The sequence below is a fragment of the Falco punctatus genome (assembly GCF_963210335.1).
Source record: "Falco punctatus genome assembly, chromosome: 13".
Lineage (NCBI taxonomy): Eukaryota > Metazoa > Chordata > Aves > Falconiformes > Falconidae > Falco > Falco punctatus.
The window spans coordinates 13,123,995-13,138,359 of NC_137593.1; the positions used below are offsets into that span (position 1 = coordinate 13,123,995).

The 14,365-nt window shown below is 45.4% G+C and overlaps 1 protein-coding gene across 5 annotated transcripts in view; it reads left to right on the forward strand.

The window, feature by feature from the left end:
* Positions 1-14,365, forward strand: part of TP63 (tumor protein p63) — a 114,173-nt gene that overhangs the window by 11,920 nt on the left and 87,888 nt on the right. For 3 of the 5 annotated variants that reach the window (XM_080410559.1, XM_080410554.1, XM_080410553.1), the window contains exon 2: positions 14,121-14,249. In XM_080410559.1, coding sequence (XP_080266685.1) covers positions 14,121-14,249 — 129 coding nt within the window. Of the gene's footprint in view, positions 1-4,346; positions 14,250-14,365 lie in introns of those variants that run through there. The other 2 variants (XM_080410557.1, XM_080410552.1) reach the window with 2 other exon arrangements.

Below are 14,365 nucleotides of genomic sequence, written 5' to 3' on the forward strand. Positions count from 1 at the left end.
GTTCCTGGGTTTATGCTAGTTTTGCACTTATGTGAAAGCCTTGATGGGAACATGGGGATTGTGGTGCAAGCCAATGGTTATACTGCTGTACAAATTTTTGACTTCTATTTAAAATGTTGTAACCCATGATCAAAACTGAAATAATCAGAAGGAAAATGTTTTACTATGATAGATTTCTGAGGTCTGTTTGACTAGGTCTGCTGGTAATAGATAGATAATATCCTTCCATCTGTTTACTTTCATGAAAACATCTGTATGTGTTCCTGGGCTCGCTTGGGAGGTTTTGCTGCCTGTGTGTAATCACTTCCTACCGTGTAGCAGAGCATTTCCCAGCAGGATTTGCTGCTGAGTCATCTCTAATCAGGTGTTTGAATACTGCAGGTGGCCTGATGTGATAAATACTGATGCACATAAGCAAGGGGAATTTGGTTAGTGTATGGAGGTATAAAGAGAACAACCACCTCCAAGAGTGAGAAGGGGGAAACCCTGCAGTAAGTGTTCAGGGGTTCGTTAGGCTCTTTACAACATAAAAATAAGTCCACTTACAAAACCTTGCCCTGGGAGGTTCCACACCCATCTAGTTCAGTAATGCTGATATACACCTAAGCCAATGCATGTGGGAAAGAAGCTTGTAGTGTGCTGGTGAGCCGGGCACTGTGAGCAGCAGCTGCTCAGCTGCGTGTTGCCAGCAGAATCTGCCTCTGCACACAGAAGTAGGAGCCAGAGCTGGTGAGGCAAAACGATGGGATTGCTGTGCTTGTTGTCAATGGGGTCTGTGAGGTGTGAAACTGTAGTTCAGCCAGCTCTGAGAGTTAAACATGAGCATTAGGTAGTCATATATTGCAGAATGAAAAATCTTAATGTTGAACAACAAAATTCCTTTTCACTGTCTTCCAAGTTCTGTTGTTCATATTTGTGAATTTTCCTCTTAAAATATACAGGCTTGGAAACAACATTCCTGGTTTTGACAGAACAGGAGACTGATGTATTCATAGCACTCTAGGAGCTACTGCTTTAAGATAATCACAAGCAAAAATCATAAATCACATTAGATGCGGCAATGTATTGATGAAATTATAGGGGGGGCAACCCTGTAATTTCTTAGCACCAGGCATAGTTGCAAAAGCGAAGATCCTGTGAGCACTCCAGGTAACGTTCCCTTACACACCAGCAGTGCTTCTGATAAACAGTTCATTTGTTCCTGTCTTCCAGGATTAGTAACTGCTCTTAATTCTTTGTCCTTCATCTGCCTTTTCTTCCAGCTATTTTGTGACAGAGAGAAAGATTTTTGCAAGTGCTCTTACTTTTGAGAGAATTCTTCTCTGCCCTTAGGCTTAGCAATAGCTGGCCTGCCACAGAGTTGTGCTGTAAAATGCTGCCAGCACAGTATTTAGCAGGAGACTTTATTTTCCTATATGAGTATCACTGGGGTGGAGAACAGAAGTTATTGCTTGTCATCCCAAATACATCCGATTTAGCAGGTTGGCTGTAACTTTAACCAAATTCATATTACAGGAATCTGCACCTAACATCTGCTTTGCTGGCATTTCTGTTTTGCATGTTAATTATTTACTGAAACACAGGATGCTGGTGTTTACAGTTTCATGCTTCTAAAGAGTTCTGGGGACTTTCTGTATTATCATGATGATTTATTTTATATTTTTGTGAAATTCTACCTACTTAAAAGAGTTTGAGAGGGACTTTAGGTCTCCTGAGCCGTTCACAGAGAAAAGAATTTGTGTAACTGAAGACTGAAGCAGCTTTCGTAAGAGTAGGTGCCTTAGGGGAGCCAAGAGTCTTACCTGGCTCAACTCAAAATGACATGCAGTGGACAGTCTCAGACCTTTATGTCCTAAAAAAGAATCACGTATTTCATGGTCTCTGTCCCTCTCCTCTCTGGCTGTATTTATATGACTACATATAATATAATATATACGCATAATATCCCAGGGCTGAAAATCGGTGTGGGCTGCATGATTTCTCTTGCTTTGCTTCTTCCCGGTGGAGGGCCATGTTGAGACCCATGTGGCATGTCCCCTCACCAGCTTCACCTCATCACCTCTTCATGACGGCCAAATTTGGGGAATGCCTGTCCTGTATGAACAGGGACAGCCAGCAACTCTGTGCCTGCAGCTTGGTGTACAGGGGTGCCCAGCACCTTCCCTCAGGGTTGCAGCTACAGCTCACCAAGCACTTGGGCAAACAAACCCCAGGAGCTGTTGGGGTGACCCTGGCGGAGAAAGTGTCTGATTCCTCCACACACCAAAAAGGTTCAAATCTCAGCAAGTTTAAAAGAAACTATTCTTGGCAAGAGTGCGTGCCCTTAATGCTACTGATAGTGAAATGGCACAAGCGGGAAAGAGGCTGCCAGCAGGAAACCTAGGCCAGGCTTTAAACAGAGCTCACAGCACGTTGCAGGGCTGCAAACCCAGCACGAGCAATTGGGGCTGCAAGCACAGCCAGAAAAGCCCATGCTATGTGTGCTTCTGCTGTGCCACAGGATCTGGGTATTCCTGTTGGCTGGGGTCAAAAAGTGCACTCGGTTCAGTGGATGCAGTTGTAGTAGAGGGAGGGAGGGAGCTGCATCCTGCATCTCATTTTGTTTGTCTTTGGAAGGTTTTGATAGCATCACTGCTTGGGAAAGTTTTAGAGGGGATTGAAGCTCCCTTACAACATAGAAGAGAGGGAGAAGCTCCTTTCTCTCTTGCTGGCTGGAAACACCCCAGAAATGGTGTTTGGTGCAGGAGTGTGAGGACAAGCATTCAATTTACCAGACACCTGGAAATTTGAGCTGGGCTTATTGGTTTTCTGAATTCCACGGTGACATGCTGTGAAATTCTCCTCTTTTTCCACTAAGCCTTGCAGCATCAGGCGGAACAAGGCACACACATCTTGTGGTCAGGAGTGGCTGCATGCTGCGCCGACTCTTCACAGCTTTCATGGAGACACCTTGGAAGGATTCCACATAAATGCACCATATCTAATAGTAGAGTCACTCCGTCAGTTCCCATACACTATACTTCTGTGTTTATCTGTCGCTATATAGAGAATACTGTGTTTGAAATGACCTATTATCTGCTTAGCTGGGTGCTTCCTGTATGTATGCCATGGTCTGGAAAATGTAATCAGCATTGTGAGAGTTCCACAGATGATGCTTCATCCTTGCACTCCCTGGGAGAAGCACTGAGCCTGATTTCATCTCTGCAGGCATGTGTTGCATCTGAGATGATGTTGGGTTCTGACCGTATCTTTTAAAAGAGGTACAAATTAACATGAGATTATTTTTTTCTGATTTAACCTTGTTGCTCTTTGGGAGAAATACTGCTCTTGCCTTGCTCCTTAAGGCTGTAACAGTTGCTCTTTGCATCACATAATTGCATTTTTATTATGTGAATAAGCAAGCCAGACAGGAATCCAGGGAAATCTCCCTGGCAGCTGCCCAGCACAGTACATGTCCCTTGTTTGGGGGACCAGCCGTGCTCATGGCAAACCCTTGATCCGGGGGTTTCTCTTAGGTTTGCTTGGTGATGTGCTGCCATTGGCACTTGCTCTGATGGAGCACAATCCTTAGGAAAAGATGAGCTCAGGACTTTTTGGTGATGGAGTGGACTGTAGGAAGCTCAGTCTAGACCATGCCTAACTTGTTCATGCTACATAAAATGGGAGGCTGAGCTCAACAGTGCTCACAGCCATTTCCTCTCCAGACAGCCCAGAGCTCAGGCCAGGGCCACATCTGAAAAACATGTTTGCATGTAGGTAAGGGATAACAGGCAAACCAGACCATGAACACGGGCCAGACCAGTGGTGTAGATATAACAGAGGTCTTTCCTTACTGCCGTACCCTAGCTGCAAGTGGAACTCCTCTGTTGGGTTTGGTTGGTTTTGGTTCCCCCCACCCTCATCTCTGGCCTCTTTCAGAGCCTTGTAGCACCTAATGAGAGCCAGTTCCTGACACCCCAACGGCCTTTCTGAAGCTCTGATGCGCTTGGCTGAATTATTTTACTATCTGTATGAATAAAGTAATTTCTCTGTTCTGTGTTGTGGTCTCTGTATTGGTGTGGTGGAGGTAGAAGAGTGAAACTTGAGAGATGCTGGCTGCATTCAACGCTGCAAAATTTCAGCAGACAATACTTAAAAGCACCCTGTTTCCTGTGGGAAATACTAAAATCAAGCTCCTTGTAAAAGATAATAACAATGAACTGCCGTTGATATTGTTACTGGGTAAATGCTGTGCTTACAGGAAAAACACTGATGAGCAAAGCTGAAAAGGGGGAATTTGATTCAGGAAGCCTCAGGAAGGTTGGATTTCTGGCCATCACTTTTCATAATAAGGAAAACTGAAAAGTTCTGTACCTAAAGTCACTACAGAAGAATAGTGAAGGCCTGTAATAGCTGTATTTTGTCATGGCTGTCATCTCTCAAAAATGACCTCACATGCTTTCGTTCCTGGGGTTGTTGCTTTCTTTTCTTTTAATATTTCTTGATGCTGCAGAGGTCTTGATGCAGGACATGGTTAGCTGTTTTAGGCTGCTTTGGACATTTAACACCGGCTTCCCGCCTGAAAATGAAAAGATGAAGGGTCTCCCCATACTGTGCAGCAGAACCCAACAGCCGATATCAGAGTCTCCTTCTCCCCTGGTAGCTCACAGATGTGCTCCCAGGCGCCTGCTGCAGACCACTACCAACGGTGGATGAGTGGGTCATGGGCTGATTTGGGGTTAGGCAGACCCCTCAGAGGCACAAAAGATGGTCTCTGTTGTCTTTAATTGTGGCTGCAGCTGGGCAGCAGAGGTTGGCACGTGTCAGCAGGGCTGAAGGCAGCACTGACCTAGCAGGAGACTTCTCAGCAGAGATCTGCGCTCACACTCTCCTGCACGAAGGGAGGAGGCATCACTCTGTTTGTCCTGCTGTAAAACTATCGGGGCTGGCTGGCTGCGAGAAGTCTTGTGTAAACTTTGAAAGGCAGACCCAAATGCATGTTCTCAGCTGGGTATCTAAAACTGAGCAAACGATGTCTATTGTTTAGACCAAAGGGATTTTTTTATTTTTTTTAAATGGACTTGAAAATGTTTTGTGGCTTCTGAACGGTTTGCCTGTAAAGTTTATCTTACAATATTTATTTTTGGACTCGGCTCAAAAATACCTCAGAATTTTGAGGGCTGGGCCTGGATTTTCCGCTCCTGTTGCTTTTGAGAAGACTTTCTCACTTTCTGCAGTAAAAGCTCTCACCTCTGCCCAGCAGCTCTGACTCCTTCCTCTCCAGATGGGCACTGCTCTTAACCATCACTGCAAATAGGTTTGGGGAAGGGATTGAAAAGTGAGTTACAAAATAATACAATTGCATCTGCTTTTTAATTGGTTTTGGTGTTAACACTTTTTAAAAATGGATGGAGATTTAAATTTTCTTTAATTCTTTAAATTTGGAAAGTCTTGGGACTACATGTCTGTACTGATGGTCTCTGTATGCTTTACGAAGTCTGTGGTACTCCTGTGCCTCAGGAATGGAAGGGCACAGATGGACAGCCCACCCAGGGGCCAGGGGATGAGCTGGCTGTCCTGAGCTCCAGGCTTGCACTCTAACTCTGGGATTTCCAACAGGGTTCCTCAGGCTCCTGGAAGTTTCGAGGGCTCTGCACCCCAGAGAATTGCAGTGGGCAGGTGGAGGAGCTGCTGTGGCAGTGCTTTCACCTTGGCCAGAGCTCCGTCTCTCTCGTGTCTCACCCCCCTGCTGAGAACGGGAGTGGGTGCCAGGGCTGAGCAGGAGGGGAGGGGATGTCCGCACCTGGGTGGGGAGGTAATTTCCAAGGATGGGTGAGAAGGGGAGGGTGGAGAAGGGGGTGTCCAAGGTAGGGTGGGAGATAAGAGAGGTCTGTGAAAGTTTACAGGATGCTGAAGGAATCCTTAGAGGAAAAAATCTTACCTGCTCCAACAATTAGGGGATGGTTCCTTTAGCACTGGTGAAGTGGTTTGCTGCCTGAAACCCTGAGGACAGAGAAATGCCTCTGTAATGTAGACATGGTCACTGTTGTCAGGCTGATAACGATGACATGTAGATAGCAGATGTGACAAGATGTAGATAGGAGATGCAGTGGGTTCCCGGGCTGTAGGGGTTACTGATAGCACTTTGAACTCGTTCTGCTTCCAGAAGCCATTCCCAGCAGTTTGCAGAGAGCAGGCTATGCAGTGCCCAGGCTGGGAGCCCCTCAGCGCAGTAGCAATGGGAACACAGGGGGAGCCTTTTTCTCCCGAAGGAGCTCTGCTGCCAGCGTGGGCGCGAGGCTGCTGTGGTACAATGTGTTTTGACGGGCCACTGCAAATGCTGCACCTGCTGCAGGCATAGTCTTACTCAAGATGACTCTAACTGAAAGAAGATGATGAATGGGAAAAAAATCCCCCTTGTGTTTTGCGGCATGGTGTATTAGGAGGATCGTTCTGTGCAGCTGGTTTCGCTTTCTTTGATATAGGTCAGTCTTGCCCGTGCACTGAAGGCTCTAGTAAAGAGCAGCCAGAAAGCTGAACCATCCCTTCCTACCCCTTTCCATTCAGCTCACACATATATGCTTCCAAAAGAGGAATCAAAAGAGATCAGGATGTGCTGTTACAGCAGACTCCAGCAGACCACAGAGTTTTTATAAGCAGCACAATCATCATTGCTCTGAGACAGAATTGCTTTAATTCCTCTAAAATATCACGTATCTCACAGCTGAAACAGGGCGTGCACAATACAAGTGTTGTTTGCCTAGAGAATAGGAAGAAGCTAAGTCTGTCCTCCTTAGGCTGTCCTCAGCAGATGTGGTAGGACACCAGCAGTGCCACAGAGCCCCTTGCCACTGTCACTCCTGGTTCCTTCTTGCTTTCCCCATATATTCTTGGTTGGCGGCTCCTTTTGAGATCAGGATTCACCCTTTGGGCAGTTAGCCGCTTTCATTTTCTAATGCATGTCTTCTGTGCCACTGGACCACTTTTCTCTCAGCTGCCCCTCCCCATAACCCGTGCTGCTGGCCACATGTTTTTTAGTGAGATACCAGATATGGGAAATAGCTGAAAAACGTGGGATCTGGGAAAAAAGAATGGGCATTTGAACCATAGATGAAAGTTATATTCTGTCTCAAAGAAATCCTGTGTGTCAGTGTTAGTTCTTTCTTACATTCACCCTTCCAAACCCACACATCCGTCATTCTTCTTTCAGAGATATTTTCTAGGACCAACACATAGAAGCAGTGCTAAACAGAAGGAAAGTAAATGATTTAAAGAAGTTGCTGGAAGTTTAGATTTTATAAAGCTGAATCTGGAAGTTGGGCTGGAAGTCTAAAGGAGAATAAGTACTCGTGAGTGCAGTTCAGCAGGACCTGCCCCTGCTGGGATGGGACAGTCTCTTTTGGGCCAAGCCCTCAGAATACGGCATCAGGCAGAGAAAGGAAAAGGAAATTGCACAGTACAGTGCGGTTCGTAGTGGGAAGGGGGGCTGCTTGTTGGTGAAGCAGACACAGAAAGCGGCAAAGGCAGAGGGGCAATACAGGTCCCTGAGGTTCAGCAGCAGTCTCCTCTGAGGGGGCTGAGAGCCAGCCTGCCTACCGCTTGGCTTTCACTTCGCCCCCACCCCGTTATGACTACCAGGAGTCTCTAACGGGTGCTCCCAGGCTGTGCTTTGCCACGGAGGGTGGCTGTTGCGGCCGTGGGGGACAAGCGTGCTCCGTGCTTCGGGGAATTCCAGCTGACACTGCCTGCCAGGCACACGCTTGTCCCGTGCTGCCAGACCCCGCTTCCTTCTCCTCTTGCACAGCTGTGAGCTTCATTAGGTAGCGAGGTCTACAAATCACTGCAGTGTTAAAATGCGGAGTGGGGGGAATTCCAGCAGGATGAGGGCTGCCAAGTTCCTCGAGTTTTAACAGTGCAGCCCGAAAAGGAGCCCCCTCCCCGCTCAAGAACTAAAAATACAACTAACACCAAGATTCAGGTAATTAACCATAGTGCTCGTGAACTTTAAATCGTTTGTTTACCGTTGCTTTTGATGCACTTCACAAGGTGTAACCAGAGAAAGCAGGGACCAGCACGTGGGCTGGAGTTGCTGGAGCTGCCAGCTTCTCTGCTCTGTGACTTACTTCTCTATCTGGCCCACATCCCGTGATAGTTGAGGGCTAATATATATTAATCTATGCATGAATTAAGGGCTGTTAAGTGGTTAACTACTGTAAGCACTCAGGAAGAAAGATTAGTTTTTAGTCTGGGCATCTGGGTTTGAATTCCACTTCCACCCTGAACTCCAAATGTGGTTTAAAGCTGATCATAGCATTTCTGTAGCCTTGATTTTCATTCCTGGGCCATCGGCATTTTGGTGCCTGAAAATAAATGAAGTTTGGGGGTTTCTTGCTCTAGGAAGTGCAGTGTACACTCTATATGGAGAAATTAAGGCCTCTTTGAATTTCTCTATCTAGACACCCAAGATCACTAGTTCCTTTTTGAGCAGCACCAGACTGGGACTTAGGTGACCAAGGTTGTATTTCTGGCTGCACAACTGGCTTGCTGAGTAATGATGAGTAGTCCTATGACCTCCTGGTGCCTTAGTTTTCCCACAGGTAGAATGGGAGTAATTACACTGTCTTCCTTTGTAGAGTACTTTGAGAGCTATGAATAAAATGAGCCATATTAGATATCATTATTTAGGCATTATTAATTATTCTTTGGGTGCATTTGTATAATGTGGAAGTGCTTTCTTTAGAAGAGTAGATGTTCTTCTCTTTGCATCAAGGTTGCTTCTCTAGCAGGCCCTTTAGAGGAACATATCTTGTGGGAAAAAAAAAAAAAAACAAAAACAGCAAAATCTGCAGCTTACAAAGAAGGACTTCTTTGGCCCATCTGCTTGTCCACCAGCTGAGGATTACAGACCCAGCAGCAGAAAATCATACACTACTGATAGACATTTAGTGGGGAAAGCAGAAAGCATCATCCTGTAACTTTGGCAGCAAACAGAAAAAAGCTCCAAATCATTTTGCTTATCCCTACTGTGAAAGATTTCTTCTCACAAGATTTTACACTGTGGCTTTACACCATTATCAAGCCACAAAGCTGAGAATCTACAGACCACACTAATAGTTTCCAAGGCTTTGCATACTATACCATACCAGAGCTCCAGCTTATGAGGGAAGCTAAGGAGAACTGGAGGTGCTTGGATCTCTTGAAACCCAACACAGCAGCTTCACTGAGATATTTTATTAATTTCTGGTTTCCCCATAAACTTCAGTATTAACCCAGGGGTATTTCAGAGTGAAGCTCTAAACCTTTTTGGATGAAAAAACCAAAGAAAGATGTGCTGTCTCTTGGCTGAAACAGTCTGTCTTATTTTTGGGAGGAGGTTACTAGCCCTTCTTACAACATGTACCCTAGCAGTGCTCAAGCTGCACCCTGCATCAGATCCAACCCTATAGCAGTGAAAGCAGGTGGCATCTGCCTTTAAGGTTAAAGCTACAGAGGAGGGGCAGGGCATACTCCATATCAAACCTAGGTCTTGTTTTCCTCAGGAGCCTGTGCCTTCTCCCTAGCAGTAAGTCAAGCCTTGGTGTACTGGGTTTAGACCTTTCTAAGAAAGGTTGTCTGCAGTGAAAGGTGGCTTTTTGGGTGAGAAGCGTTGTCATGTGGCAACAGTTGATTTTAATAGCTTTCTGTCATTGTTTTCTCGTGTGGAAAGTGGCTTGGGTTGTTTTGGGGTTTTCTGTTGCTTTTCTTTAATGTCTTTGATGTGAAAGTAGGAAGGGGGAAATGTGGTGAAGAGTGGAAGCCTGTGCTTAGAGTGAGCTGGTGGGAGCAGAAATGTCTTGTTTTCTTTCTGGTTTGCCACCAGTTTATGTCGTGCTGGGCCAAGCAGGCAGGGCTTTGTTTCTGCCAGTGTTGGGATCATTGGCTCCATGGAAAGGTAATAGCAGTGCAGATGGGCTAAAGGCTTATGAAAGGCAAATGCTGTGCTTGCCAGGGGTTCTTTTTGTTTGGTTGCTGGGTTTTGGTGGGGTGAGGTTTGGGTTTGGTTTGTTGTTTTTTGTTTTGGGTTTTGGTGGTGTTGTTTGTTTTTTTTTTTAAGTTTAACATTCCCAGTCTTCTGGGAGACTCTGAAATTGAGTGCTGTGTGGGCACAGCTACAAGGGCACGTTGCTCTCATTGCCATGTTTTGCAGAGATCTCACTTATCAGCATGATGGTAAACTGAATCAGCTGGGATGCAGTCCCATTCCAGCGGGGTGTAACACAGCACTTCTGGGGCAATGATCAGGAGGCGCAAAACAACCAGTGTGCCCAGGACTTCAGCCCACTAAGTGAATCTGGAAAAGTGCTTTCACCTGGGGTCTGAGCCACTCTTGCTTCAGCAAAATAAATAGGATGGAGCTGAGCTAGATATCAGTGCAAGTGCATTGCTGGCTGGAACTTGTCCTGGGATTCAGTGGTTCAGGAGCAGTGTCCTAGCACTGTACCAGGAAACCCTGTGCTCTTGGTGAGGTGCTGCTTCTTAGAGATTTAAGCCTGTTATTTCTGTTAATTAATAATCCCCTGGTGGTTTTTAAAGGAGGGGCTTGTGGATGCAATGTCTTATTCAGCTTGCAGTTTGATGGGGGCTGTAAATGCCTCTGTAGTTCCAGCGTGGTGCAGTTAGTACTCTCTGCATGTGGCAAGCTGCCTGCCAACTATTTCAGCAGGTAATGCAGGGAATTAGCTTGTAGACATAAAGCAGAGGGCAAGCTAGACAAGACTTTCTACTATGCTTTGTCCTGTCATAGTCAATAGCTTAGTGTAACAGACTGTGTTTGGTAGTGTTATATCCTAGATGCACTTTGGGATGAGTGGTTGTGGGTAAAAGGGATGTTGTTTAAATGTCTGCTAATAAAAAAAGCAGCTGGTAAGAGTAATTTGAACAATGCAAACTCCTGTTACCTTTGATTAACTTTAGGCACTTGGGGGTTATTTTTACTTAAACTAAAGTGTTTGCTGATGTAGTAAAACATAATTGACTAAAGTAGTGAAATTTATGCATAGATCTTGCTTAGGCTTTAGCTGTTCTTTTCTTGTGAAAGAGCAAATTTGGGCACTTGGGTATGCTGTTTAGTAGATTGAGGCTGCTCCTTTATGTTGAAGGCCATTTGTTAAGGAAAATGGTTTAGATCTTGCTAAGAACACAGGGAAGGAGGCAGTTCAGCTTGCATGGAGTTTTGTGCTGAACTGAAGTTGGTTTTCTTGCTGCTTGACAGCTCTTTCCCACCTGAGAGCAGAATGCACCGAATGTAATAAAAAGCCACGCTCACTCCCTCTGTAATGCTGTAGCCTTCTCACAGGTGCCGTGCCAAGGCTGGCCACTTATTCCTGCGCCATCATTTGGAAATAGAGCTCTACAGGCAGCAAAAGTGTTACAGAGAGCGTTGAAGGAGTCTGTCAAATTTAGTTTCTGTGAAAGCATTAACAAGGGAGCTTCTTTTGCTTGGTGTAGGGATATGTGCGTTTTTTAGCCACCAGGTGAAATCCGATAATGCTTTTCTTTGAAACAGTAAGCCAGGAGCTTGGTTGGGTACAAGAGGTAAAGATGAGAGCTGGAGAAATTTGGGGTTGTGTTTAGCACAGAGATGCACCAGCTGTGTCCTTAAACTGATCTGACTCTTTCCAACAGCTCTGTTAGCTTCAGAGGCGTAGAATAACAAACCTGGCTTTATCAGTCTGTGCAGCTCATGTGTCCTTCCTCTCCTGTGCTGCAGGTTGTGGACATTGTAAATAGTGCTTGCTTATGATGAGCAACTTCTACTTTCCTCCTGAATGGGACCACAAGGGCCAGAGCAGGCAGGGCTCAGCTGGGTTGCTTTGCCTCCTTGAGACCTAGGACTTTGTTCAGCTGTGAACCAGAGCTTGGGCATGTCATGGCATGTAGGAACCTCATTGTACTGAGACTTTCTGAAGGAAAGAAGGTCCCTGAGAAAGGTCTGTTTTGTAACAGCTGTTTTTGGTGAAGTTGTTCCCGGTGTACGTAGTAAAGAGTTCATGTCAGTGGCTGTTGTTGCTACCTTGATAATGAATTCCTAAAAAGTGGTTTTCAGTGTTCAAGTCAAGGGCAGTTGTGAGAAGCGGTAAGTAATTGTTAAAAGTGAGCACTTCAGTGGCTTTGGAGAACATGTTGTAGGGTTTGTCTGCATGTTCCTTAGAGGTCAGGAGCGGGTGTGTGGTATCAAGCAGTACCTGGGGTCTGCGGGTTTAGAGGCAGTGCAGGTTAGGGACCGTGCATGCCCCATTGCTCTCCTCCAAAGCTCGTGGTAGTGTTGATTTGCAGCTTATATAGCAGGCTTGAGGCCAGATCTGTTCTTCTGGGTTTCGGTATGGCACTCCTGAAAGTGCCTTACCAGACTGAAAGCTTGAAAGGAGTAATTTCTGGTACTTTGTGGGATAACTGCTGTTCTCTGAGGATTTGTGATTATTTATTCACATGTAGCGTGGGCATGTGCTCACATCTGAGGCAGAGTTATTAGCTACAACACTTCTGAATTTTATTTTTGTCTCTGGCTATTCATGAACTTTTAAAGGATGTTGGGGTTTTTTTGTTCATCACAAAAAGGATGAGCAACAGAAGTGATACTTTCACCTGTTTTGAGGCAAGCTGAGCTATGGTTCTGGGGGCTGAAACTGTTTTAATTTCTGTTAGCTTAGGAAAACTGTCCGTTCTTCTCAAAGAGTGTGCAGTTCTGTGGGCAGCAGAGGTGAGGAAAGTCCTGACTTTTGCAGACCAGTTATCCTTAAAACATAAGAGGCCATACAAATTCAGTAAAGAGAACCAGATCCCTCTCTGGCAGCAGTCAGAAACAGATGCTTCAGGGAAAAGTAGAGCAGAAGAACAACTGTAGTGTGATCCTCCTTCTGAAACACTTTCTTAATTTTGATGGTTTAATGAATTGGTGTCTTCCGTACAATTTGTTTAGACCATTGTGTCAAACAGCACCAAAATGTGCCAAGCTAAATGTTAGTCCAATTCTCTTTGGAATCCATTTATAGCCCTGGATCCTGCCACAGCCGTTTCCCTGGCAGGGAGCACAGCCTTTCACTTGTGTCATGCCGAAACAGCTCTTCTATATGAGAATTTTGCAGGGTGCCCTGTCCTTGTAGCAGGAAAGGCGGTCACCTGCCTCATACTCTAATTAAAGTTGAACCGAGACTTTTTGCCAACTAAATATACTTGAGAAAGTTTTTCTGCACCCCCACCCCCTGCCTTACATCCCTGCAGCCGTTGAGTATTTTGACACTGGTGTAAAAGCTGCTGCGTTTGAATTTAGAAATTGGCCAGTGGGATGAGAATGTGCAGCTGTGGAAGGCGTGAGTGCTCCAGCTTCGTCACTGCTCCTCTTGGGCCCACCTATTTCTGTGAGGCTTGTGAGAGCTTAAGGGGATAAAAATGGCCAAGGTAATTAGCAGATCTGGTGGAAATCAGCCAGTCAGGCTCAGAAATTATTGGAGTTGAGAAGGCAGTAGACAAGTAGATATAACCTGATGTGACGGAACTTACTTTTGAAGAAAATAAAGCAAAATGATTTTTTTATTATTGTTAATGCTCAATTGTATTTTTTTTTCTCCAAAATGCTTATTTCAGTCTAAGACCTCAGCTGCAGTGGCTAGGTATAGGAGAAGTCACCTAAATCATCCAAGGGGATGCAATCTAGAGAGGCAACCAGCTGGGAGCAGTGGAATAGCACACTGCTGAGGTGTTTCACCTGCTGCAAAGACTACCCGCTTTATGGAGAAAGTTGGTTATTTTGGGGTAAAATGGAAGGTGGTTATCTTCTTTCTTCTGGGATTCTTATGATGCAGCGTCCCAGTGGACTCTGAGAGGTATTTAACTTATTGGAAGGGTGGCCAAATTCTCTCCTGTCTAAATACAGCATCTGCAGCAGTGTGGAATGTCTGTTATACAGCTGTGAATGTTCCAGGCATTCAGTGTCATGTCTCCTTTTTCACACAATAGCTTCTATTTCTGGGTTTTCTTCAACTTGGCCTCATGCATTCAACGTACCTCTCTGTGTTTTTCTTTTGTTTTTTTTTTGTTTGTTTGTTTGTTTTTCTTGCTGTCTTTTTTTTTTTTTTTTTTTTCTTTTGCATTTGTTTTTTAAGGTTTGTAGAAACTCCGAGCCACTTCTCCTGGAAGGAGAGTTACTACCGATCAGCCATGTCCCAGAGTTCACAGCCCAGGGAATTCCTCAGCCCAGAGGTGCTCCAACATATCTGGGACTTCCTGGAACAGTAAGTAGCCTTTACGTGGAACCTGTGGAAGGAGGTGTTTTGGGGCAGGAGGCCTCTGTAACTAGGCTGCTCAGGGGACTGGTGCTGGGGGTATTGGAGCCTTCTGCACATCTTGA